We start from the raw sequence: 26,270 nt of genomic DNA, 5'->3' as shown, positions 1-26,270 counted from the left end.
GGGTGAGGGAGGTGGTCTCAGTGCATAATGCAGGACACAGGGCAGAGCACCCCCCAAGAACAACTGGGCAGAGCAGCTGCTTGGGCCAGCTCACAGATTTTATTTGCTCTTTTTGAGCTGTCAGATTAATACTTTGTCTTTTATGAGCACATCCTGGGTAGGGCCATGCTCAGAGAAATCTGCTCTGCGCAGACAGGTCCATTTTAGTTAAGAAAAGAAGAGTCAGAGCAGCTCCCAGCAGAGGTGGTAACAGCGGATTCTGCCACTGGTGCTGCCGAGGGCTGTCCCCAGGGTGAAGAGGGACCTGGAGGACCATCCCTTGTCCCAGCCCTTCTGCATGGCCTCAACACTTCAGCCCAAGGCCTCCCCCCTGCCCCCTGCCCTGGCCTGTGGCCCTCAGAGCTGCAGAGCAGTTTGCTCCAGTTATGCAGGAAACAACTCTTTGGTTCCAAGCAGAGGTGACAAATAGATTTTTTAACCTTTTCTCCTCATTTGCACAGGTGCATTCCAGGGAAGCACTCCCAAGTCTTATTCATAACCAATATTTGTTCCTCTGAAAACGCTCTTTGATGTTGGGTCAGCTCATTGGTATCCATGTGTTTATTTTGCTCAAATTCCAGAAACAAGTATCGTGCATTTACAAAACCTACATGATCCTGGCTCTGTGGCTATCTGCCTCTCTTGTTCTTGAAATAAATTTTCATTCTTTATTTCTGCAGCCTGCTTGTGCTGGGAAGGCCAATCTGCTGTGCAGGCAGCCCCCGCACACCTTGCTGTTACTGGCCAGTGATCCTGCCCCGAGCCAGCAGCCACGCAGAGACGGGGCCCCGGGAGGAAGGCTCTCCTCCAGCCAGCCCTGCGCCGCTGGGGTTGTCCTTGGCTATCTCCAGCTGTGCCCAGAGTGCCTTCCCCCAGCCAGTCTCCCACTCCTCCCAATTTCCCTCTGCAATCCGGGGATAAAAAAGTGGCATTTACTGGCAGGTAACCACTTACCCCATTCCACCTTGGAGGAGTCGCATTACCATGGTCCTACCCACCTGCACAACTTAACAACTATTGACAGAGTCTGGGGATACGTTGTTTGCTGGAGTACAGAGGTGTGTTGTTTGCTAATAATGTTTGGAGCCTTCAGGGTGGGAAAATCCAGGATGACGCAGAGGCTTGTTCGCGGTGGGATTTTTCACTTCAGTGTAAGTACACCCGCACAGCTGACGGGCGTGTGGTTCTCGCAGGCACTGCTGCTTAAATACAAAACATCCTCAGTAAATTCAGCTTAACCCGGCCTGTAATTGGGAGAACAGAGCCCTAATGCAATCAGACTTCTACACCTGTGCAACGCAGGAGGTGGTTAGTGATCCACTGGGGCAGGGCAAAATACCCTGCTGTGTTGACAAGCCCTCTGTGCACCTCATTAATTTTTTCCCGTTAATCTTCCATGCATACGGAGAGCGCAAAGAAGATGTAATGGCTTGGCGAAGGAGCCACTGAACATCTTGGCTTCACTGCAAAACCAGCAAAGTCAAAGCCAAAGGAAAATGGTTGGTTTTTTTCTGAGGGGTCCTGCAATATCTCCACACTCCTGTTTGCTTCAGCGTTTGGGGAGGAGTTTGACAGTGCTGCAAAACAAGCCTTTTTCTATAGCAACTGGCCCCTCCAGGGCATCTCCCAGCGCCTTACACAATGCAAATGGAAAAGCACTGAGACGTGAATGTCTGTGCTGCAGATTTAAAGCAACATTTAAAAAGCAACACAGGATTTCAATTTGGCTTTATAAGTGCCAATAGCAGCAACAATCCAATACCCACTGAAAAAGAACCGCATCACTCTGGGACAGGGAGGCCTCTTCGGGCCTGGGGAAAACTGGATGGGTGTTAAAACACAGCAAACAGCTTTGCATTTATTTATGTTCTGCTGAGCAAGTTAATGTTAGTGAAAGGTGTCAGCGCGATGGAAGCGCCTTCTTCTGTGGACGCCAGCCCAGCACGGCGGCCAGGTCCGGGCTGGTCACCACCTTCCTTCAAACGAGACATGACCCAGCTGCTGGCCGGAGCCGGGGCAGCGGGACTGGGGGGTCCAGCCAGTCGCTCTGGACGTGCACCCCATGTGCCGTTGTTCCAAAGGAGGTGCTTAGCCCTGAACAACACATTTTATCCCGCTGACGCAGGGTTGAGCTTACTGGGCTGCAAACCCCGCAGAACAACATCGTCAAAGCCGGGTGTGCTCTGAGCGCAGGCTGCAAACGACGGGACCAGAGCGTAGAGGCACCTTGTTCTACCACCAAAACCCTTCCTCTCCCCCTCAGCCCCCACGTTTTCCTTCCCACGCTGCCTGTCGCTGCTGCGAACGCCGCAGCCCTCTGTAACTGCCCGAGCATCCTGCCAGAGAGAAGATGCTCAGCACGAGGGACCGAACGCAGCTCGTGGTTCCCCAGCGTTACTCCCCATCTCCTCCCTCCAGCTCGTGTCTCACGCTGGTGATGGGTGTGCAGTAACCGCGATACTGAACGTCCTCCGGGTTCTCAGGGCTCCCTCTCGAGCACCACATCAGGGGTGAATTGTACCAGCCAGGGAAAAGGGAAGCTGCTGGGAATTCACCCCCCACTGCAATCTCACGGCCGTTACAGGACAGGGGCTGGGCTGGCAGTGTGAAACACTGTTTACCCAGGGATGTAAGGAAAGGAAAAAACAGCCGCTGATAATAAATAAAACGTTGGAAAGATTGTAAAGTGAGATCAAGGAATTTAAAGGAAAGGAGTTTATCTGGTGTATTTCCTGACAAAATCGGATATTTCAAAGCGTCCCTTAGCGGTGTGGCAATGTTGCGGTAAGCCAGAAGCATTTATGGGCAGCAGAATAGGCTGTTCCTTTGAAAAAGGGCATTTCAGATATATGATTTTAGAGGTTGCTACGTGGCTCCGTGCCCACTGAAACTGGAAGAAACCCTTGAGCCAAAATGTACAGCAATCCAAAAAGACGTTGGGGGATTATTTATTATCATCCATTCCCAAAGCTAAACACAGCAGTCAGGCCTGGCTGCTCCAGGCTGGACACTCTGCAAACACAAGTTAGAGGCACGGTTGCCTTTAGATATATTTTTTAATCTGCTCCATGTCATACACCAGTCAGGTAATTGTGCTGAGGGTGTGGGCAGACTGCATCTTTTTTTAGCTCAGGCCAGAGCAGCCTCGGCACTCTACAGCCACCCTTCAGCCAGACACGTGGGAGATCAGTTCTTTCCCTTTGCACTGAATTGGGCCAATCTCATGCGTTAAGGCAGCACCTTTGCCACCGAGGCAGTGCCAGCGGGCCAGGCTGTGACCTCGTAAGGGCTCCTCCCCACCCCGGGTCTGTCGGTGCCCTCTGTGCCAGGGAGCCACAGATACCTCTGGAGAAGAGCAGAGAGAAACCACGAGTCTGTCACCCCAGCTGGAGAGGAGGGAGCCCTGTGCTTTTTGTTCCCTCTTCATTTATTTTCCCAGCCTACAGCCGACGAGGCTGAAGCACGGTCCCCGTCCGTTCTCCCTCCCCGAGCTGTGCGGGGGCCCGTGCCGAGGCTGAGTGCTGGGTTTGGGCTCCTGCTGACCCGCGGGGGGTTGCAGGGGCAGAGCGCAGCCCTGGCCCTCAGCGGCTGGAGCATCAAATCCTCAGCTGCTCCCAGCAACGTTACCTTGCTCCGCACCAGCTGAAAGTCATCCTCCCGAGCTGCTCCGTGAGCAGCTCCCTGCCCTCAGCCCTCCTGTGCCAGCGTGTTTTGGAGGCAGCCGGGCCTCTTGCCAGCACCGCGCTGCTCCGGGTTGTATCCCGGCGTCTGGGCCTTCCCTCTTGCATCACACCTGGCCTGAGCAGGGCTGCACCCTGCGCACGGAGGGGCGGCGAGCAGAGCTCAGCCCAGGTGGGAGGGACTGGGCTCCCGTTAAATCCAAGGCTCCCAGAGGACTGAGTCCTTGCACAGACTCACCCTTGTGCTGATTTTAGGAGCTCAAGGTGCCGTTGGAGGTGTTGCAGCAAGAGCGGTGTGCAGGAGAGGGGACGAGCCGCTGCAGCTCAGGTACCTGCTGAGTGCTGATTTCAAGGGCCATCGCTGCCTTTTCTGTGTCTTTCAAGTCCTTTTTTTCCTTCAACCCTCCATGTTAATGTTATTTGCAGTTTGTGTCAGTTCCTCTCTCCCATCGCTTCTCTGTCTTCTGCTGCTGCTTTGCATTTACCTGGTGATTATTCTTGTGCCTTGGGAGAAATCTGCTGCAGAGATCTCAAATAAGCCAAGACATGGTTGTTCCTGCCTGAACAATGCTGCTGGCTGGCAGAGACCCAGGGGTGTTTATCCTGGGTGGGGAAGGCTGCTGGATGTTCTGTGAGAAACGGCATGGGATTATTCTTATTGCTCAGGCTAAGGGTTTGGACTTTTCTCAGTAGTCTGTGGGGTTTATTTTATTAGCAATTACCTTTCTTATTCACCCAGAGTTTGAAGCCTATTTAAGATTTCCAGTGATGTTTGTTGACTGTGCATCCGTACAAGTGGTGCGAGATGCTCCGTTCACTCTGCCTGGAGTGAATTCAGCCGGTAGAAATGAGGCGGTGACGGTGTGTCTGCGTGTGTGCACCCTGCTTTTCAGTGGGAGGCTCGCTGGGGCGAAGCGATGAGAGTTCAAGGCAATAAAAACGCCACGTGGTAGCAAGAAGTGTGACTAGGTGGAGGCAGTGCTTTGCGGAGGGCTCGGGAGGACGATCGGCTGGCTGCACGTTAGTCGAGGTTCTGTGGTACCATGGTACTTTCTTAAGCCACTGACAGTCAGCAAGGTCGAAGCATCGTGACTCAGGTCAGCATCAAGAGATGCTGCGAAACCAAAACCAGGGTCCTGAGGGTCTGTCCTTGTGTAAGAGCAGAGCAGAGCATTGGGATGAGAGCGTGGAAGCTCCACAGAGCCCTGCAGATACACTGCCTGCATGGGCAGATGCATGGCAGGAAGATGGAGGTCTGATGAGGGGAGGAAGAGTATCTAGTCCCACCTTGTGCTGTTTGTCCCTTGGACCCAAGAGAAGAGCATGGAGCACCATCTGCTGCTTCAGAAGGCTTCAAGCCCTGGGATGCGGTGCTGTACGCTCAAGGGAACACGCACGGGAGAGTGCAGGTGTACAGTGTCCCTCTGGAATGCCTAAAGGTCTGCAGAACCCTCTGTGCAGCAGCTCCCATCCTCTCCCTCCCCTTGGCACCTCTGAAACGCAGGGAAACGGCCTCTTGTGCTGCATCTTCATCATAATAACACTGCCCAGTGCAGGCCCCCAAGGGGCTGGAGGTGGGACGTGCCTGTGGTCTCAGAAGGGAAACGTCTAGGCTGGTGCTCTGAGGAGCTTCTTAGTGTGTCTAGAAAGTCTGACATTCCTGCAGCTCATCTGAAACATTCTCAGGATTAGCTCATTTAGTCTGGTTTTGGACAGACACCCTTTTCTAAAGGTGCTCTGCTTGCTGCCCCCTCCCTGAGCTTCCTGTGTCCACTGCTCACCCTTGCACAGAGCTGGAGGGAAAACCCTCCTGGCCACGCCAGGACCTCTCCTGGAACGGGGCACCGGGCTCTGCTGCTCATCTTGTACCCAGAGAAGCTCTTGCCAAAGGGGAGAGAGACGTCCTGGGAGAGAAAAGGGAGCATGGCACTGGGAGGGGGAGTTATCTGAGTAGCAATTTCGACATTACTAATAACCCTCCTCATCCAAAACCCCAGGAGACCCTTTCAGAAGCCTGAAACATTGCTCAAAAGGCAAAGCACTGGGGCTGTTGGCAGGGGGATCGCTGCGGGACGACAGCTTCTGCTGCTGGCTGGCGTTGGAGAGCTTCTTGCCGCCCCAGCAGTCGTCCTTCGGCAGCCGTCACACGGCCACTGCCCTGCCACGGGGCTCCTGGGGCTGGTCAAATACCCAGAGTTAGCAGTGCTGCCTGGGGTGTCATAAAGGCTTCTTTTTGCTGCTGAACTAATTATTCTTGTTTGAGCAAGGAGGGAGGCAGCTTTGTCAGTCCCCCCTCTCCCCCCGGCCGCTGGGAGGGCTGCCCCTCCTCAGGCACCAGCTGCCTCATGCTCCAGGTGCTGGCCCCCCCCTCAGCTGGGGGTATATTAACATTAGCTGTGTGATAGCGCTGCGCTCCCCGCTCAGCAGGCAAAACACACCATAACCATGGGAACTTTCTTCCTCAACCTCATCAGCACGCCCTGCTAATCTAGGCGAGTCACCCCGCAGCCCTTGCAGTGATTAAACTGGGTGTAGTGAGCTCTGGAAATCTTGGGTGTCCCAGCAGTTCCATCTGCTCTTCCTGGTGAGGGGATGTGTAACCAACTCGTCATGGGGAGGCTCCCAGGGCTCACGTTGCAGGGAAAAACAACCCAGACTTGGCAGCTGGCTCTGCTGTTCTGGGGTCTCTGTGCAGACGGGGAACGAGCCTGTGTCCCGGCTCGTATGTCTTTGCTCCAAATAACCGCACTGGGACGCCCAGGGCTCCACGTGTGCAGCTGCCAGGCAAAACCCAGCAGCAGCTTTCGGCATCGCCGCCGCCTTGCCTGATCTGCCGAAGCCTGGGGGAGAGCCAGCACGGCGGAGGGGGAGCTGGGGGTCTGCGCTGAGCTCGCCGGGCCCCAGCGGACAAAGCCGGGACAGGGCCCTGCCCAGAGGGACTTTGCTCCACGCGGGATCAGCGGGGCCCGGTCCATGTGGCTGTTCCAGCCTGGCTGGGCTGTGCCTGGCGGCTCTGGGGAGGGTGTGCAGGCGGTTATCTAACCGCCGGGGTGTGTCTGGTGCAGCCCTGGCCCAAGGGCACCCTGCTTCTCCCGCCGCCGCCCAGGAGGCACCCTGCAGCCCTCCAAACCCAGCACCCCACCTCCCGCCTCGGCACTCCACAGCCCCACACGAGTGCTCTAGCTCCGACCCCCGAGCCCAGCTCCTTTTCATGTCAGGGGGCTGCCTGCCAAGCTGGGCTGGAGGCGGAGGGGAGGACTGGGGTCCTTTGTTTTAGGGGGAATTCAGTTCCACAGTCTGTTTCCAGAAGCAGAAAATCTGTAATTTCCAGTTTAGTTGTGTTTGTGGCCAGCTTATTTCCATTTCTTCTTGTGCTAGCCTTGTCTTAGCTCAAACAACAGTGCTCCTTCCCCCAGTGTTTCTGCACAGCCAGCAAACCCTCCCAGCCCCGGTGCAGCCGCCCAGCCAAGCCCTGTGCGGCCCGTCTGCAGCGCCGGGGTCACCTCTGCCAGGGCTGCGACGCTTCTGTCGCAGAGCTCGCGCTGCTGCTGCCGCTGGCACGAAGGGCATCGCGCCTCATGGCACAGCACGGAGGTGCCGTCGGCTTCGCCGTGCGACACAGGCTCCCTGCCAGCACTCGCCATCCTGTCGTGCCAGCCCAGCCCCTTTCCCTGCGCGGGGGGCACAGCTGGACACTGCCCAGCCTTCGCCGGGGCTGCGCTCGACGGTGCTGCTATTTCTGGTTGCTCTTGGAAAGTCCCAGTGTCTGTGGGCAGCGTTTGTCTTTCTCATGGCTGCACCGTGCTAGTGCTAAAGGCCACCTTGTGATTAACCTCCTTCACCCGAGCCCTTCTCCTCCTTCCTTCCTCTGAGCAGAAGAGCCTGCAGCTGAGGCTCAAAATTCTTGTGAGGAGTCTGGGAGACCTCTCACTTTAACCCAGAGAAGGGAAGGGAGGAGAAATGAGGTTTGGAGGCTAATTCTGGCAGCATCAGGCATGAGAAAGATCAAAAACTCAGGGCAGGAGTACAAGAGAGGAGGGAAGCTGTTGCGTGCATGCTCCTGGAACCCCCTGACAGTCCTGGTTCATGCATACTGCACGTTATTTCTGTACCTACTTAAATTAAAACCAGCCTTGTCTTGTGGACGCTGACTGGAGCCAGGCAGTTCTTCTCCCCAGGGGAGAATCCAATTTTCACTCCATCTAGCTTGTGTCTTTGACCTGGAATGACTCTTCTTTTTATATTTAACAAACGCTCCCTCCAAGCCTTGTACTGCGCTGAGCTTCTCGCGGCGGTGCCTGCGGCGTCACGGCCCAGTCGTGCTCCAAGGCAGGAGCCCAGAGGTGGGCAGAGCCCCGGCACGGCCAGCCCGGCTGGCCCGGGGGAAGGGGAATTTGGGCCCCAGCCTGCTTCTGCACCCTCTGCACCTTGGGGTTTGGGTCCAGAAGTGCCAAGGCAGAGCAGCGCAGCAGGGACCCCACCACAGCAGCCTGTGCCTCTCTCCTGCCCGCCCCCGAGCCTGGGCAGCAGCCACCCGCAGCTCCAGCTCTTCCCTTTTTCCCGTTTTCTGATAGATCCCCTCTCAGCCAGCCCTCCGCAGGGACAACCTGCTCCCGACTCTGTCCCTCTCCCGGCAGGGCTGGGGCAGAGCATGGGCCCCAAGGCCTGGAGGCTGCGTGTCTTAATCAGTTTGTGTATTAATCAGTTTGTTACAATTCGGAGATGCTGCGTGTCTCTAATTTGCAGCTAAAGGCACAGCAGCTGCCTCCCAGAGGCGCTTTCCTTTCCGCAGCGCAGGTCTTGGTGCAGGACATGTCCTTGCTCCTGAGCCTTCCTTAGGGACCAGCCTGCCGGTCCTGTAAATAAAATCTATCAGAGGCTCAGGAGACACGGTGGGGTCAGGGCTGGGAGGAAGCTGAATGGGTTTGAAGTATTCATTCACTTCTGCAGCCCTTAAAAACCTCACCGAGCTCTTTCGAGAGCGTTAACGGTGTGACTCATGCTCCGCAGCCACGCCGAGTGCCCTACGCTCTGAGCAGCAGCAGGCAGCAGCAATGTTTTGCTTCTAATTCACTAATCTTCATGAGTCTGTGCTATTCTGGGTGTCTCTCCAGCAAGAGGAGGTTTCTCCAGGGTTATATAATTCACCGAGGGCAAAGCTGGCCTGTTCTGAGCCACCTCTGTAACGGCTCTCAACACCCAGCACGGCAATTAGTCACCGCTCACCAGACATGACGTACCGCGCCAGCCCAGCACCCCTGCCCTCGCCCACGGCGGGCTGTGGACCGGCTGCCCCAGGGCAACGTGGCTCTTTCTTCATCCTGTGACTCCATAGTTAATCAATCTGAGATAGGCAAGTAAATAAGTCAGTCATTCAAGACTGATGCAGGAAAGGACAAATGTTTTAATAAGTGTAGCCCACTGTTTGCATGTATTACACACCAGATCCACGCAGGATATGGAGGAGGGAGCTGTAGCCTTCGGCTCTGACTCCCGGGACATCCCATGGTCCCCAGCCCGTGGTCCCCGCCGGTGCTGCCCTCCCCCAGGACCGGAGAGGACGGGCATGCTCCCATGCAGCCAGCGCAGAACGGGCGTGGGGAAGGTGCTTGGCTTTGATGTCCCCTGCGTTGGGTTTTGGCTGCGCCGGTGGGTACAGAGAGGGACGGGCTGATTTTCCTCATCCGGAAACAAATGAGCGCGGTTCCCCCGGTCCGTGTGGTGGCAGTGAGTTTCTCTGAGCTGCAGCTCTGTGCAGACAACCTGAGGGAGAGCAGCAGCCAAGGGGGACCCCACTTGTTTGCTGATGGAGTTGGACAAGTTCCCCACCTCCAAACAGTGCCGTGGGACCTTGTGCCTAGAGCCTCTCAAGGGAAGCCGACCTTCTGCCGTGCATTTTTTAATGGTGAACTAAAAAATACTTTCTATCTAAAGCAAAGCCAGAGAGTATTCAGAATTTAATAGCACTCAGATTCCTAGAGCAGCGCCTTGACTGAGAAAGCAGCTGCATACCCAGGCTTCCAGGGCTCAGCTCACATCGTACCAGCGAAATAAAGCCTCAGATTAAATGTACACCCGCTCGCAGAACATTGCTCTGGCAGGCAGCTCCCTCGCGCTGGCCCACTGCAGGTCTGCCCTGCGTGGCTCCGGGCTCGCTTGCCTCTCCGGGTGCCTTCCGAGGGTCAGGGTCCCGTGTGAACGTTGTTGGAGTGATACTTCGTTTCATTCCTAACGAAGAAAATAAGCACTATGCAAATAAAGCAGAATGTCATTTTTAGGCCTTTGAATCCTGAAAAGCTGTTGCAGACTAATCGTCCCTGCACTTGCCCAGATGCACTGTGGCACCAGGAGCCGGGGCTGGAGTGGGGTGGAAAAGCAATACGGGATGATTTGTTTTCTTATGAGCTGAATTCCAGCTTTGCACTCCAAATCCCCGTTTTTATAGACTTTTCCGCTGAAGTCTGCTCCTGCCCGGGGCATGCCTGTGTAACCGCTCCTCTCTCTGCATTCCTTAGATTCTTCTCCCGCTTGAGCCGCTGGATCGAAGAAGGGGTCTGAGGTCCCTGGTGGAGAAAGGGAGGCGAGGAGGAGGAGGAGGAGGAGGTTTCCCTTGGACTCTAAGCCGTCAAACCAGAAAACCAAACCATGTCACAGGTCATACAAAACCATGTGTTGCGTGTTGGACAGACTGTGTGTGTTTCCTCGCAGGAGGAAAGCAAGAGCTTGCACCCGGCGGGGTACCCGGGCTGCTCCACGCTGCCGATGAAGTACGCCTACTACTCGACGGAGGGCTGGGCTGCCCCGTCCGCGGTGGTGCACACCAACGCACGCCTGCTTCCCGGCGCAGGGCTGTACGGGCCCCACCCCGTGCTCGAGCGTGTGGCTGCTCATGCGCAGGGGAAGGGGCAGCAGGACCCCTCATCAGAGAGACCCGCTGCCCCGTATCAGCTGAAGGAGGAGGAGGACACCGGCACGGACCCCGAGGTTCACGTGGTGTCTCCTACCTTGGACATATCAATAGAGAGTCTCAACCAGCTGATCCTAGAAATCGATCCGACCTTTCAGCCGCTCACGTGCAAGCCGGTGAAGGATGTGGTTCAACCTCTTTCCCAGGGCGATGCTGCCGCCACCAAGAAACAAGGTCCAGAGGCAATAGGTGAGGCAAAAGGTGCTGGTGGTGCGGTGGAGCCAGCGCAGCTCAGCCCTGGTGAAAACCCTTTGCAAGAGGCAGAGGGAGGTGCGGGGCAGAGCCGCCGGCCACACTCCAGCCCCAGTGGGCAGGATGGGGTCCTGTGTGCCTGGGGAGGGCTGGAGAGGGGCATCGGTGACATCCCCCAGCGTTCCCAGTGGGACCAGTGTGGGGTGTGTCTGCTGACACTGGGGCTTCACGTAAAGCAGCAGAACAAACGGTGTATCCAGGCTCTACCTAACTCACGTGCTGAAGTGGCCCCAGTCTGACCACTTTTGAAACATCTCGTGTCCAGCTAGCTCAACAGGAGCCAAAAGAAAACAGGGAGAACAGCCTTAATTCAACCTGATGTTTGTTTCCCTGTGTTTGGAGAAAACATTTCTCGTTAGAAATGGGGCTTGTAGCTCTCAGAAAATGCCTGATCCAAGTTATTACCGTCAAGGACTCAGGACAGGCGCTGACCTCTGGCTGCGATGGCTGGAGCGTGCTCACCCCCACAGCAGAGCCCCGCTCTACCACAGGGCAGTGGAGCCTTTCCCAGGGTCATACTTGACCTGTGGAAGCACAAGGATTTGTAGCCAGATTTCCAAAGCCCTGGGCTAAGGTACCGATTGTTACACAACCATCCCATTTAAATGTTCCCAATCATTTTGCCAGGGAAATTCTTCTTCCAGGGCTTGTGCACTCCTCCGGCAGCATACCTGGCATACACAAGGCAGAACATCAGCGGCACATACCAACCCCCTCTTTCTGCTCTCATGCCTGGGTGCCTTACGTGAACCCTTTTGCAACACTCCTCTGTCATCCCTGTGATCCGGGCTCTGCTGCGTGTGCTGCTTCTGAGCCAAACACTCTTGCCTGTGGCTCCTCTGCAGTGTGTTTGCCGCCCGACACACTGTGCAAGGGCAACACAAGCAGGCAGCGCGTTGCACGCTGCCACAAGCATTCTGGTGCGCTGGGGGACAGATCTGTGACGTGTTTAGGTGCCTGAAGGTACAGCCCCACTGCTTCTGAAGAGCCTTGTTGCCTATCTGTGTCTTCAGACACAGAAATACCTTGAAAATCTGTCCCTAGGCCTCTTTCCAGAGGAAGGTCAAACAAGAGGATGTTAAAGCATGACAAAAATTCTGTTCTCCCTGAGCCCTCGTGCAAACGTTCCCCTGAGGACCGTGGGGTTGGAGGAGGACAAGGCACGTGTCTGCGAGTGCTCTGAGCTGCAGCCCGGCAGGTTGGGGGGTCCCGGCGCACGAGCCGGGGAGCAGCTGAGCCCGAGTCAGGAGCGGAGCGAGCGCACGCAGGGCTCGGGCGGTTCTGGAGCAGACGGCGCCCCTGCAGCCGCTAGGATGGAGGTGGGTGGCCTTGCAGATAAAGTACCGTGACAAAGTGCAAGTTCAGCTCTTGGCTCCCCAGACTAGTGCTCAGATGCCGCCTCTTCAGGCATCGCTCGAGGGCTGGAGTCCCGAGCAGCTCAGCAGGTAGCTCGTGCTGGTGGTTTTGAAAATCTGGCTCCAAGTGTGGAACTGAACATCTGGAAATCTGGCCCTGAATTCAGTGGGAAAAGCCTCACTTCAGCTTTCATTTTCTTTCAGCAGCTCTTCTTTTTCACACAAACTTCCTACTGCTCACAGCATCCCTGCTCACCCACCTCCCCCTGCTCCAGCCGTGCGACCAGCCGGCCCCGTGGCACCGCTGCCGTTGGGCTCCTGCCTCCCTTCCCTCCCCAGCCACGCTGAGCAGGGCTGCACAGGGCCTCGCTGTGCTTTCTGGATAATTTCCATGCCCCTCCTTTTTGCCCGAGGTGTAAGCTCCCTGCGAGCTGGTCACCTGATGTGAGGGCTGGCAGGAGACTGATGTGCCCAGAGTCTGTGTGAGGGGCTCGTTCGTGTCTGGTGGAAACCACGTGGGGGGATTTAATGTGACAGATGCTGCAGCAATAGGGGACACATTGATGGGAGAGGAGAGGAGAGGAGAGGAGAGGAGAGGAGAGGAGAGGAGAGGAGAGGAGAGGAGAGGAGAGGAGAGGAGAGGAGAGGAGAGGAGAGGAGAGGAGAGGAGAGGAGAGGAGAGGAGAGGAGAGGAGAGGAGAGGAGAGGAGAGGAGAGGAGAGGAGAGGAGAGGAGAGGAGAGGAGAGGAGAGGAGAGGAGAGGAGAGGAGAGGAGAGGAGAGGAGAGGAGAGGAGAGGAGAGGAGAGGGTCTCAGCGTGTATGACAGCTGGGCTCTGTGTTTGAGGCACTTTTGCCGCTCCTTGATGCTGAAAAACTTGCCAAGGTCTTAAGCAAATATTTGAGGTTTAACCGCACCTGATAAGCAGGAGCAAAGGCAGAGAGGCAAAAGGCCTCGTTAGCTCAGTGTGCAGATGCTTTTTGGTTATTTTTTCTTTAAAGGGCAATTAAAATCCCCATTTCTTCTCCCCTTTTGAGAGAGACATTGACAAAAAGCATCTGGCCCAGAGCTTGCTGTAAGGGTTTGCACGCTGATACCAGCACCACGTGGCCCCAGAGCCTTCCCGAGGACAGGCTTTGGCGGAGCTGCCGCTGGCTGCCCGCGGCAGCCGGGGTGTGGAGGGGGAAGGCTGCGGTTCTGGCTCCCTCCCGTGCGTGGTCCAGCTGCGGCCCCGCTGGGGACCAGCCCTTCTGGCTTACCCGGCGCCTCCTCGGCGGCTCTCCGCTGGCCGTGCCGATCCCGTCCCGCGCTGGGATCGGCACAGAGAAGGGGCTCAGAGAGTAACTTTTGTACAGACTTGTGCTTTTCCTGCTCGTCAGGCTCTATGCCCCAGAGGTCTGGTTGTTCTTTGCAGTAAACAGGGTCTGCAGCGCTTGGCAAGTCTGGAGCCAGCGGCTCTGCCCCGGCCGACTGCCCTCACCGGCAGGACCCGGGGCAGGACCGAGCCACATCACATCAACAGCCGGGGAGCCAGGGCTGTTAGGAGCAGTTGTTCATTGCTGCAGCAAAAAGGTTTTTCTCTCTCCAAGAAACACCTTTCAGAAGGGGAACTTTCCTGAACTCCATGGCAGGGCGAGAACCAGGAGCTGCAAACAAAGCTGGGCACGTTCAGACTAGAAAGGAAGCCCAGGCTCCTACCAGCAGAGGTGATTAACCACGGGAACAGCTTCTCTGGGGAGGTGATGGATTCGCCATTGCTGCGAGCCCTTAAATCAAGTCTGAGTGTCTCTTGTTAAAAGGCATCTTCTAGCTCAGCCAGAATTTATGGCCTTGTTCAAGGAACGCAGTGACTGACGTGCAGCAGGCACCTGGGGAGCCGGGCACCCCCTTGTCCTTGATCACTGAAGGTCTTGGAACAAGTGATGTGTTACCATATAAATAATGTCAAGCACAGGGGTTAGGAGATGCCTTGCCTGCCCCAAGCGTGAAAGGGAGAGCAGGGAGAAACCCTGAGCAGGGCACGGACACAGAAACTGCCTTGGAAATTATTTCTCTAAAGAGGCTTGTGCAGGGTGGGAGAGGGGAAGGGAGAGCAGCCAGTCCCTGCCCTGGGCCATGCGCTTGTGGCTGGCGTGGCCAGTCCTGTGGCTGACCTGGGGCCTTGCAACTGCCCGTGTCCCCCGTGGCTTCCCTCTGCCTCCCGCCCGCAGCCACAGAGCGGGTGTTGCAGGTGTTGCAGGTGGTGTGAGCGTTGCCGGAGGTGCGGATGTCCGGCCGTGCCTGGGGGCTGGGTGCCGTCCCCCGTGCTGCCCCCCCAGCCAGCTCAGGGAGTGTGCAGGGCCACGCGGCTGTGGGCACCCTCGGAGCCTGATGTCATCCCCGGGGGGAGCAGCCAGATGTTTTTCTCTTGAGTCAGGTACAAACAGAGCGGCTGCTGGAGGAAACACTCGCCGCTCGCCGCAGGTCTCGGCAAGCACCGGCGCTGCGATGCCGGCGGGGGGGTCTGTGCACTCAGACGTGACCGCGAGTAACTCCTCTTCCCTGGGAGCCCGCCAGCACTGCCGTGGGTCACTGGCTTGGTGGCTGTGGAGCAATCAGCCCTTATTGAGTCTAACGAAGGGCAGCGTTGGGCCATGGGATCTCCCTGCAGAGCCGGGGGTCCTCTCCTGGGCCCAGCAGCCCTGCAGGGCATCCAAACCAGAGCCAAAATTGATAGCAAAAGAACAGAGACACGTGTGCCCCGCAGAGCTTAGCTATCGAACCCGCCTCGAACGCTCCATCGGTAACGTCCTGCTCTTTCCTCCTGCAGACATTAAATACATAGAGATGACGCCGGGCAGAGCCCCGTGTCCAGAGCTGCTGCAGGGCTCCCCCAGCCCTTCGGCCACGCCGTTCTCAAGGTCACCCCAGGGCAATGGCTTCCTGCCCCAAAAAGGGCTTCTCAGAGGCAACTACAGCACCAGTGGCAGCGTGGTTTTCTCGAGCCCTCCTGGACCCCCGAGCCCCCGCCCAGGCGCCCTGAGCTGCGCTGCCTCCCCGCCCTGCAGCAAAGCCTCGGAGTGCATCGCTGTGCCCCCGCAGTGCCGGGCAGACAGCATCTCCTACGGCCCCAGCGCCCTCGGCACCTCCCCGGGCTTCGACAATTTACTGAAGCCCATGCACATGGTGAGGGCCCAGCAGAGGAGCAGCTGGGTCTCCCTGCTCTCCACGAGCCCCGGCTCGGACACCAGTTACATCCTTGGAAGGTAAATGTCACCTTGGGTCCCCATCTCGGGCTGATGCTGGGGATGGAAGGGGCACAGGGCGGTTACCCCAAGTCCCGCTGTCCAAGAGCTCCTTCCCCAGGCTGGCAGTCGATGCCCCGCGGGGCTGGCACAGTCTCTGGGGTGGGCTGTGCTTCACCTCCCGGGTAAACAACCCCCCTGATCCCCTCCTGCTCTCTGTCTCCCTCTTGCAGCAGCACCCACTCGCTTCACACCGACGACGCGGATGCTCACGCGGCTGCCTGCTGCTCTGCTGACTGCCCATCCCCTGCCAGCCCCCTGGGCAGCCCCTGCCCACCTTCCCCGAGGTCTCACTCTGGAGAAGCTTTTGGGCTGAGTCCCCCCCAGCCCAGGGCAGGCTGCCCCGCCAAAGCCAACACCTCACCATCCCAGAAGGGCCAGGCCAGCAGCTGCCCCCCCTCCATCCTCAACTCCGCAGCCGACATCCCTGTGCTGCTGGTCAACGGGTGCCTGGAACAAGGAGATGTGTCTTCCGGGCTGGCCAAAGTGCCCCCCACCTCTGTCACACAGACCCCCCTTCCCAGCTGCAGCCCGGCCTCGAGGCTCGGTGGCCTGAACAACGCGCTGTCGGCACCGGCGCTCTCCTGCCTCTCGGACAGTAAGTCACCTCCCTGCTGCAGGGCCGGGCTTGGGGGGAAGGAGCTGTAGACCCCAACAGCTGCCCGGAAGGGGAGAGCAAACAGCCCTTTACTCTGGTTTATCTGCGGGTTACAGGCGTGAGGGACAGGAGGTCCTTGCTGGAGCCAGAAATCCTCGCTGTATCCCCTCAGGGTTGCGGGGCTCGCGGTGGGCTCCAGCCCGTTGCCGATGGCCCTGCTCTGGCCACGGCGTTTCGCCCACCGGGGTCCTGGGACACCTGCTCAGCAGGCAGAAACGCTCCGGGCCCCTCAGGGAGATGCAGATACACGTATTTAGAGTACCTGAGAACAAGAACCATCGTTCTGTCGTTTCATGCTTGTTTGTGGACACAGAACGGGTGGGGAGGAGGGGTCAGGGTTCCAGTTTGCTCCGGAGGACGTCTAAAGGTACCAGAGTTTATAAGGTCCCTCATTCAAGGGTAAACAATGGGGCTGTTGTTCTCTGGAGGAGATTAGCAGAGGCAGCTCTCGGGGCAGAGGGTTTTAATTGGGATTCTTATGGGAATAGCAGGAGGGCTTTGTGGGTCAGATCCTCAGCTGGTGTAAATCCCCATGGTCTGGTGGACTTGTGCAGGGTTGGGCAGACTGGCACTGCCGGGGGATTCCACGTGCTGCCTCTGCGCTCCACCGCAGCCTGCCAAGAGAGATAATTACATGGAGAATGAATTATTCTGAGGAGCAGGGAGGAAGCTCTGTTCAAAAGGACTGAAAAAAAAACCCTGGCCAGCCTGAAAGAGAAATCTCTTTGCTAGGACTGTGGCCTGCTCAGTGATGTCTGCTGTGAAGGTCTTCCAGGTCCCCTGCCGGCCTTGACGCCATAAGGTCTCTTGCAGGTCCCCTCAGGGCTGGGCAGCCCACCATGAAGTTTGTGATGGACACATCGAAGTACTGGTTCAAGCCGAGCATAACCCGGGACCAAGGTAAGGCAGGGACTGTCTCTGCTGGGGTAACCCCATCTGCTGCTCAGACTTGTTTCCAGGCTGGAGTTTGCTTCCTCGCAGCACCTCAGTCCAGCTCTTGCCCGTGCTGAGGTCCTGGGGGGACTCGATGATGGCAATTCAAAGCATACTAGCATACTGGGGGCTGCCAGGCGCAGAGAGCCCCTCACAGGTCTAGGGGGAAGGCTCAGAACCACAGGCTGTGCCACAGCCCCTCTGTCCCCCGCTCAAGTCCAGCAAAGCTCCTCCTGCCTCTGACTGTGCGGCTGCTCAGCACGGCCCGGGCAGGGCTGGCTCTGTCCTGGGGACCGCAGGGACCCACGGGCCCCTCAGTCTGCAGGGCCACCGCAGCCGGTACCCGCACGAGGGACGTGCGTGTCCTTAGCAAACGCTCCTGCGTTTTTCTCGCTGCTGCCAAGGAACAACTCCCCGCGAGAGCATCAGCCGGACACGAAACGCAGTGTGGGGAGGTTCCACCTGTTTTGCTTGGCTGAGCCTCTGCCTGTGCTTTGACAGCAATCCAGCTGCTGAAGGACAAGGAGCCAGGCACGTTCGTTGTGCGGGACAGCACGTCGTACCGGGGGTCTTTTGGGCTGGCAATGAAGGTTCCCGTCTCTCCATCCAGCAGCCAGACAGGTACAGGGGCTCACTCGGAAAGGTGGGGTTTGCTTCAAGGGTTTAACTGAAACCAGGCAAACTAAAACAAGCCGAGGAGCCGCAGACTCTGCTTGTGAGGGATGCTGGCAGCGGGGTCTGTGTGTGCCCATCCCACCCCAGCATGGGGGCTGGCACCACGCTCGCCACACAGAGCAGAAGCTCTGGTGGGTGCCCTGGGATGGGGCCCCGGGGCGGGCAGGGACGGGCAGGGGTGGGCAGGGGTGAGATAACGGTGCTCGTGCCGGTGCTGACGCTGTTTCAGTCCCGCTTGCAGGTGACGAGACCAGTGACCTCGTCCGGCACTTCCTCATCGAGTCGTCTGCCAAAGGGGTGCACTTGAAAGGAGCCAGCGAGGAGCTGTATTTCGGTAAGGACGGTGCCATCGCCCGCAGCAGCCCTGGCAGCCCCAGGAGCTGGTTCCAGAAGCCCCTCGAAGCTGCAGCCGGGACCGGGGCTGCTCTGCAGTGACCGTGCTGCACACCCGCTGGCACGGGCCCCTCCCGCCCCCCGCCCTGCCCGCGCTGCTCTGCCAGGGGGGCTGTGGTTGTAGTCTCCAAAACAGGAACATGGGGTGGAGGCTGGAAAACCCCCGTTTGTCACCGTGAGGCCCCAAATAGCCCATCTTAGCCTCCCCCTTTCCTCCTCCTGAGCTCCCCGGGACGCTGTTGCGGGGCCAAAGGTGTGGGGGTGGGAGGTTTGAGGCACCAGGCCCCCCCCGACCCGCCGTTCTGTGTTGCAGGGAGCCTCTCTGCCTTCGTGTATCAGCACTCCATCACCGCGCTGGCACTGCCCTGCAAGCTGAGCATCCCCACCCGGGGTAGGTGCCGGGGCAGGAGGGACGCTCCGAGCGGGGAGGTGGGGGTGGTCCTGCAGCGGGGAGGGGGCTGCGCTGCCCGGGGGCCGCTGCAGCGGGGCCGACGCGGAGCAGGGACCCGCCAGAGCTGACTTGAGAGCAGGACAGTGGTGCCGAGGTTCTGCCGGGGAGGGAGGGTGGTCAGCAGAGCAGCGGTGAGCTGGGGTGGGCAGGGAAAGGAGGAGTGGGGAGATCAGAGGTGAGCAGAGCCAGGAGAGGGAGGTGGAGGACACTTAAATTAATTGCTGCTCTAAACCTCTGCCGTTTAAGTCCCGGGTCTTTGGGCCTCGTGTGAGATAAGGAATCACCACCCAAGGCAAAGTGGTGACCCAGCGCAGCCTGACCTGCGGCGGCGGTGCTGCTGCTTGTCGTTTGTGCAGATCTTGCTGACGGAGAAGACAGCCCTGACTGCGCCCCCGAAGCCGCGCTGTCCCCGCTGAGGAGAACTGCTGGTGAGGAGAGGAGCAGGCTGCTCCCGCGGGGGGACCGCCGAGCTGGCAGCAGCTCCAGCTCTGGGCACGGACCCGTGCTTTGAGTTTTAGTCCTTCCCTATCAAAGACCAGGCTCTATTTCTCACACCTCCCGTTCTGACAGCGCTGGCAGCAGAAGCTGAGGTGCCAGCGCTGTCCCTGTGCACAGCAGCAGGTCACCCCGCTGCGGCGCCGCTGCAACGGCCCCCTCCTGGCTTTAGCCCAGCCTGGAGGTACCCGCAGGTTTTCTTCCCATCCTCAGATCACGGACCTGCAAGGGAACCTGATATTTTTAAAGAAATGAGACTTTTGGTCCTCATGATGGTGAAGGAAAGCTTGAAAAGACAGTTCTTGAGGTCACAAGGGTGATAAAAGACCCAAAAGACCCAAAGTCTTAAATAGCCCCTGGGTTTTGAGCCTCTCTCCCGAGCGGCTTCGATCGATATTGAACTGATGGGTAACGAACACCTGGAGTTTCTAGGAGAGGGACCTTAAATTGCTGAGGGACCTTACGGGAGACACAAGGAAACTGCCCGGCAGGACGGGGAAGGGTCTTTGCTTCCCCCCCACACCCGGGTGCCCCCAGCCTGGGTGATGTGGTGGGTGGGCTCCAGGTGAGAGCAGAGAGCGATGGGCAGGAGACCACACGGCGCAGTCAGGGGAGTCAGGAACCGCTTTGTTTTGGTGGAAATTCTGAAAAATAAGTTGGCAAGCTGAAAAGTTTCGTTTGACCCAGAACAGCCCTTTAAACAGCTCGATCAGCCTGAAATGTCATGTTTTAGGTTGGCCTTCAGCTGTTAGTCGGCTTGGGGTATTTCTGCTTTTCATTAAAGGAAATATGTAATAAACAGAAAAAATTCCAAATGTGACATTTAGAAACCGGAAATTAAATCCTTTGACTTTTAAAACAATTAGTGCAGAGAATTAAAATAAACCAAAATAAATTTGTGAAGAGTTTCTGAGTCACCCAATCTTTAATTTTCATCAAAACAAATCTGACCCACGTACATGCGTCCGGTTCTGCAGGGTGGTGCCTGGGACCCGGCCCCGGGCCCAGCCCCGCCGCGCTCGGCGCTGCACGTGCTCCGCGCCACGAGACGCCGGCGTGCCGCGGCCCGCGCTGAGCCGGGCTCTGTGCTGTCCCTGCAGTGTGCAACGTCTTGTACCTCAACTCGGTGAACATGGAGACGCTCACGGGAGCCCCGGCCATCCAGAAAGCCATCTCCTCCACCTTCGAGCTGGAGACACTGCCCACTCCCACCCTCGTGCACTTCAGAGTGACCGAGCAGGGCGTCACGCTGACGGACGTCCAGAGAAAGTAAGAGCCACCCGGGAGGGTCAGGACGGGGCTGCTGGGCTGGTGCCGCGGCCACGGGCCGGTGTGAGGAGCAGGGCAGAGCTCAGGGAAACGCTGCTGATCTGCAGCGCGTCAGGGAAAACCGGCCTGCTGGGACGGATCGTGTCGTAATCCAGGGATGGGCTTGACCCCTCCTGGTACAGCGCAGGGCACGACGCTGCTGAAGCCAGTGGCAGCATCTCAAGGGGGGGAGACGGGAGCTGAACCCAAGAGCTGCCGGTGCGGGGGCAGCCCCGGGGAGCGGGACCCCCCCATCCCCAGCAGCCACAACAGTTCGAGTGGGGCTTGAATTTGCAAACGCCTGTTTCTGCCACCAGCTCTGCCCGGGAACGTCCCTCCTCTAACGCCACACTCTCCTCCTCCCTCCCCAGGGTGTTTTTCAGGCGACACTACCCCTTGGCTGCCATCAGGTTTTGCGGGACGGACCCTCAGAACAGAAAGTGAGTTATGGGCGGGCTCCTGCTTCCCCACCACTTCAAATCCCAAACCCCAGCTGTGCAGCCCCTACCCCAGGCTTAATGTGCTGGGGTTTAGCTAAATATAAACCTTGGCTTTGCAGCTGATAGAATGAGGTAAATACCAGTCTTTGAGCAAATCCAATTCTGTTCTTCCCTCAGGTGGCAGAAGTACTGCAAGTCTTCGAGGTAAGACCCGCGCGGGGAGCTCCCGCAGCCCAAGCTGCGGAGCGGGGAGATGCTGCTTTGGCCCAGACTCGCCTCTGCAGCGGGTGCCCTGCAAAGCTTTGCAGAGCCGCAAAGAATTGAAGCCTAAAAATAAAGAGGGGATGCAAGAAAAGTTAACGTGGTGGCAGGATGAGATGTGGGACAGATGGGTGAAGCTTTACGGGGGGTTTTGCTCTGTGGGTTTGATGAGAGGCTCGGCTAAGGCCCGTTCCCCGCATCCCCTCCGGTGGGAAGCCCCCACCCAAATCCATCAGCCTTCCCAGGGACTCGCCTGCTCTGGGCTCAGGAGACGAGTTTCTATCTGGCTCTACCTTGCGTTCAAGAAGCTTTTCACAGCTGGGAGGCCTTGCCAGAAACACTCCTCCCGGCTGCTTCGCTTCCAAGTAAACGTGATTGGGGAGCGGGCCAAGGTGGAATTGCTGGAACCGGGATTTTGCTTTGTGGCTGGGGCTAGTTTCAGCGTATCCTTTGGATCCTTTGGCTTCCTGGATGCAAACTGAATAAGTCTCTCTCCTTTTTCAAAGAATCTTTGGGTTCGTGGCCAAAAGCCAGACAGATTCGGAGAACCTCTGTCACCTGTTTGCAGAATACGACACCGTGCAGTCAGCGTCGCCTGTCATCGACCTTCTCTGCAAGCTCCTGCCAGGCCCGTAGAGGACAGAAACCCCGGGACAGCTCAGGGCTGGCAGCTGCCCACCCGCTGCGAGCTTTTACTGCTCACCCTTTCCTGCTTCTGGGTTGCATTTTGGCAACAGCTCATATTTATATTTTTTTGTTACGTACCGTCACGTCAAGAGTCTCAGTTAAAGATTTCATGCTGTGGTGGGATGAGACATTTCTCTGAGACCCTCCGCGGGGCATCACAGGGCAGCGCTCGCCGCGGTGGCCGGCACGGGCCAGCTGTCCCCGAGCAGTTGTGCCAGGCCCGGAGCGGAGCTGCAGCCGGGAGCTGCGCTCACTGTACGGAGCTGCTGCCCCCCTCGCCTCGCCAGCACCCTTCCCTTTGCTCTGCAGGACCGAGAAACTCTGCCTGAGGTTTCTGCCGGCAGCGGGGGATGATGCCGGCGCTCGGGGCGCCCAAGCTGAGGCGCGTTCGGTGGAGCTCAGCTCCCGCCTTCAGGGACTCGGTCCTAACCCCCCCCTCAGCGCCACGCGAGGGGAGGTCTGGTGAGGGCAGGGGGGGACTCACCTCCCTGACCGGCATCAGGAGGCAGTTTTGCAAATCAAAGCGTATAAAATGACCAGGCCCTGCTGAAAAATCCTGCTTCCCTCAAAGGGCAGGACACATCCAAAGGCAGAAATGGCAGAGCAGCGTATTTTTGCCTGGTGCTGGTAAATTCTCCTGCCCGTTTTTGCAAAGCGGGGTTACAGGCTAGCTCAACCTCCAGGCACCGCGGCAAGCTGAGAAATAAATGTTGACATTTTCATGACAGTAAAATGTTGGGTTTTTGGAAATGACTTGCATGAATTTGGGCCAGATCCTCAGATGACGTCAATTGGCGCAGCCTCGTGGAAGTCAGCGCTGCCCTGATTTACACCAGCTGAAGATTCAGCTCTTGCCGTAATCTCGGAGTAGAGCGGCTCCGAGTCCGCACAGTCGCCTCCCTTAGCGCTCGCTTACCTCGTGCCTCTGCGTTGTTTTAAGTTTGGACCCTGTGCTAACAAACCCTGCTTAGGTGTATTTCCAATAAAGCTGAGGATCGTTTCTCTCGCCACGAACGCTGCAGAGTCGTTAGCGACTGAAACACGTCGCTCTGCTCTCCCGGCCCGCCAAGCGCGTGCGTTGCACATGAAGAAAAAGCCGCTGTGCTGCAGCCAGGCTGTGGAGCGGCAGCCAGCGACAGCCCGGCAACGATAAAAACAGATACTGGAGTTGCTGCAGGGGTGGGGGGGGAGCACCCGGCTCCAGGAGGAGAAACTAACGGCTTTGTGCCCCCCCAGTCTGCCCGAAGCTCTGCTCAGCCGAAACCCCACACCCAGCCTGGGCCGTGCTGCGAAGCCCCGGGGGGTCGCGGCGCCCCAGGGTCATGGGCAGCGCGGGGGGACGCGGCTCAGCCCCAACGCCCCGGCCTTGTGCAGCCTCGGCCCCACAGGGACCCCCAAAGCCCCCTGCGGGGGGTGCAGGATGCGACCTGCAGGCAGCAAGGGGCCCCAGCACACTGCCCGGCCCTGCCTGCACCCTGCCTGCACCCTGCCTGCGGGCAGCTGTAAAGAAGGGCAGAGCCGCTGGTGCGCGCAGAGCTGATTCCATTAACCAACCCTTCGTTAGCGCTGCGCCAGCGGCGGGACCCCGGCCCGGGGACCCCACGGGATGCTCAGCCCACGATGCTGTTGAGGCAGCAGCAATGAGCGCAGGGGGAACATGAACATTCAAAGGCTTCGGCTCCAAACGGTGCTTTGGGGGGGATCGCGCTGCCGCCCCCGAGCCCGGGCCCCCGCACGCTGCTCCCCTGCGCCGTCAAATCCAGCTCCTTTTTGCAGAACTCCAGGCGCAACTGGGAGGGTTCATCCTCTGGGCAGCGGGGCCATGGCTGCTTTCCCCCGCTGAGGGACCACTCTGGGACGGGGCGCAGGCCCATCGCCAAGCGCCGTCTTCCGCACGTGGAATTTTTAGTTCACTGAAAACCCTTCTCCAGCGCAGTGTAGCTGGAGCACGGGCCCAGACGCCGCAGGGACAGTTCAGCCAAAACCACCTGGATTCAGGAAAAAACAAACAATTCTCTGAGCTCCTCGTGGCTTCCAAAGTTTGTCCCAGGCTTCCTGGAAGTGCGGCTCTTGGTTTTGGTTCCTGGGTCCGGTTCCAGCCCTTTTGTAACAAACCCAGCCCCTGTCCTGGCCGGGTTCATGGGTCCGCTCCCAGCAGCCTCTGCCGCCGGCGGGTGATGCCCCATGTCCCCAAACACCACAAGACCCCAAAAGCCACCAACGCTGCAGCGTGTGGCCGAGCTGTCCCTGGTGAGGGGGACACGGATCACCCCACTGAGCACCCACTGCACGTGTGGGTGCACAGACACGTGTGCCCTTGTGTGGGTGATGGGCCGAGCCATGGCAGCCGCAGGGCGGGTGGCAGCGTGGTGGCCACAGGGGTTTCTGCACAGAAACGTCCTCACCCTGCGCAGGTGTCGCGGTGGAGAGCGTGCAGAGCTTCGCTCCCCGGAGAGACGTGGACCAGCTCACCTGGGACTCAGAGCTGCTGCCAGACAGTGCCGGGGGGGGGGGGTCAGCCCAACACAGCGGGGTCCCATCACCGCTGTCCCGCACAGCCCTGCCCGGGGGTCCCAGCCAGCGCCTCCGGACACACAGAGGGTGTGTGGGGGGGTCGGTTTCCTCCTGTCACCAGCTTCATGGTGACCTCCAGAAGAGGGAAAGGGCCACAACCCTCCCTTCACCAGCAAGGGAGCTGGGGGGAGGCGGGTGCCCCCAGTTTGCAAGTGTCATGGAAGGGGCATCGGCCCCCCTGGTCCCGCGGCACCAGCCCCCACGTTCCCGGCAGCCTGGCAGCGGCTCTGCCAAATGCACACACGCACGTTTCTCCAGCCAAATCGGTTCCGAAGCCCAGCCCGGTGCCCCTGCAGCTGCCAGGACTGGGGGCAGCCAAAGCGGGGACCCCAAAGGAGAGCCCGGGGAGCCCCAGCCCTGGGCAGCCGTCGGTGCGGGGCCAGGGTGCTGGGCCGGGCTCCAGGAGAGCTGGCGTCTTCCCTGGTCCGGCTGCTGAGCTGCTGCGCCAGCAAATTACAGCTCTTGTCTACATTGGCTGCAGGCGGCTGCCTTCGGCCCAGCTCCGCCGGCGTGTTTGCACAACCCCAAGCACCGCCGGCCGCTGGCGCTGGCCCCAGGCGACACCTCCAGCCCCAGGGAGCTGCGACCCCGGGGACCGAACTGTCCTCTTGTGGTGTGACCGCTGGCAACGCCACCTCCCAGCCACCATTTGCCGCAAACACCGTGAGAAAGCCGAGCCGTGGCCGGGAGCACCGGGCAGCCAGGAGGCGTGTGGCCGCCGGCATTCCCACACCTGGGCATCTCCCAGCTGCGTCCCGGGACACCCTTCCAAACCACGGAGCGGAGCCAGCGATGCTCGGTGCGTATGGCACCGGCGCGCACGCGTACGTGTGCCGTGGGCTGCGGCTCTGCGAGGCCGCTGGCACTGCCTGGCCACCAGCACGTCGCCCTGGCACCAGCCGGTGCCTGTCCCTGTCCTCCCCTGAACTTTGAAGCCCATCCAGCGTCTCGTCCCAGCCTGGCACCTTCTCCAGGCTCCGGCGCTGCTCCGTGCCGCGGTGCAGGGCCAGCGGTGACGACCCTCACTGTCCTCACCACGGCACCGAGCGGAGGCTGAGCTGGGACTCACGAGGAGGCACGAAATCATCTGCTTCCCGCCCCATCCCTGCTCGGTGTAGCTCTTCCTGAGGCTTTGTGGGTGTCTGGACTTTTGGGGCTGCTGAACCCCGAACCAGGCGCAGTATCCCCCAGGAGGGGGGGGACCAGGTGCCCAGGCAGGGACAGCGCAGCTGAGCCTGTCCCCGCACCGGTGGGACGCCCAGCGCCAGTCCCCAGCCCCGCGCTGGCCACGCTCCCGCAGCCCAGTCCCGGGATCTACAAACCAAACACTCTCAGCTCAGGGATATTTTCCCCTTCCAAGCCACCACAAATCCAGCCCCCCACCCTCCCCAGCTCCCCCCAGCCTCCCTTACCCAGCCCCGCAGCCCCTGGCAGGTGCCTACGGAGGTGCCCAAAGCAGGTCCCTGCCCGGCGGGGTGTGAGGAGCCGCCCAGGGCCCAGCCTGCACTGAGCTGCACCCGGGGGAGCTCGGGGAGGGGAGCAGGGGGGCTCCTGGGGAGCAGGGACCACCCAGCACTCCTGGGCGATGTCCCTCGCTGCCACCGAGGATCCCTCCCAGCTCGTCCCGCCGGCAGCCGGTGCAGCCACGCTGCTCTCCCCTGTGCCTGTCGCCAGCAGCGGGAGGAAAAAAAAAATCAAATATTTTTGCTGGGGGATCGGAGCCAGAGCCACCCACAGCCGCTCGGCCACCAGCCCCCGTAGCTACAGCAAAGTCCCTGGCCAGGCTTTCGTGGGCGCACGCCCTGACCCCCTCGTCCTG

General features: G+C 59.0%; 1 protein-coding gene across 1 annotated transcript; it reads left to right on the top strand.

Moving 5' to 3' along the window:
• The first annotated feature begins 10,364 nt into the window (after positions 1 to 10,364).
• On the top strand, positions 10,365 to 21,842 carry TNS4 (tensin 4). Its single transcript, XM_074849699.1, has 12 exons — positions 10,365 to 10,875; positions 15,102 to 15,537; positions 15,750 to 16,174; positions 17,048 to 17,134; positions 17,669 to 17,788; positions 18,084 to 18,176; positions 18,549 to 18,626; positions 19,043 to 19,114; positions 20,282 to 20,450; positions 20,861 to 20,929; positions 21,107 to 21,133; positions 21,697 to 21,842. The coding sequence occupies exons 1-12, from the start codon at positions 10,365 to 10,367 to the stop codon at positions 21,824 to 21,826; spliced, it is 2,217 nt and encodes a 738-aa protein (XP_074705800.1). The 3' UTR covers positions 21,827 to 21,842.
• Positions 21,843 to 26,270: the final 4,428 nt, after the last annotated feature.

This window comes from Strix aluco, chromosome 24 (assembly GCF_031877795.1).
Source record: "Strix aluco isolate bStrAlu1 chromosome 24, bStrAlu1.hap1, whole genome shotgun sequence".
Classification (NCBI taxonomy): Eukaryota; Metazoa; Chordata; class Aves; order Strigiformes; family Strigidae; genus Strix; species Strix aluco.
This window is presented reverse-complemented; position numbering and strand designations above follow the sequence as displayed.

What these genes read in the sequence shown, in the direction of transcription:
- TNS4 (XM_074849699.1), top strand. Translation starts at nt 10,365, where the DNA reads ATGTCACAGGTCATACAAAACCATGTGTTGCGTGTTGGACAGACTGTG. An exon ending in ACAAGGTCCAGAGGCAATAG is followed by an intron (nt 10,876 to 15,101) that starts GTGAGGCAAAAG and finishes TTCCTCCTGCAG; the next exon opens with ACATTAAATACATAGAGATG. An exon ending in ACCAGTTACATCCTTGGAAG is followed by an intron (nt 15,538 to 15,749) that starts GTAAATGTCACC and finishes TCCCTCTTGCAG; the next exon opens with CAGCACCCACTCGCTTCACA.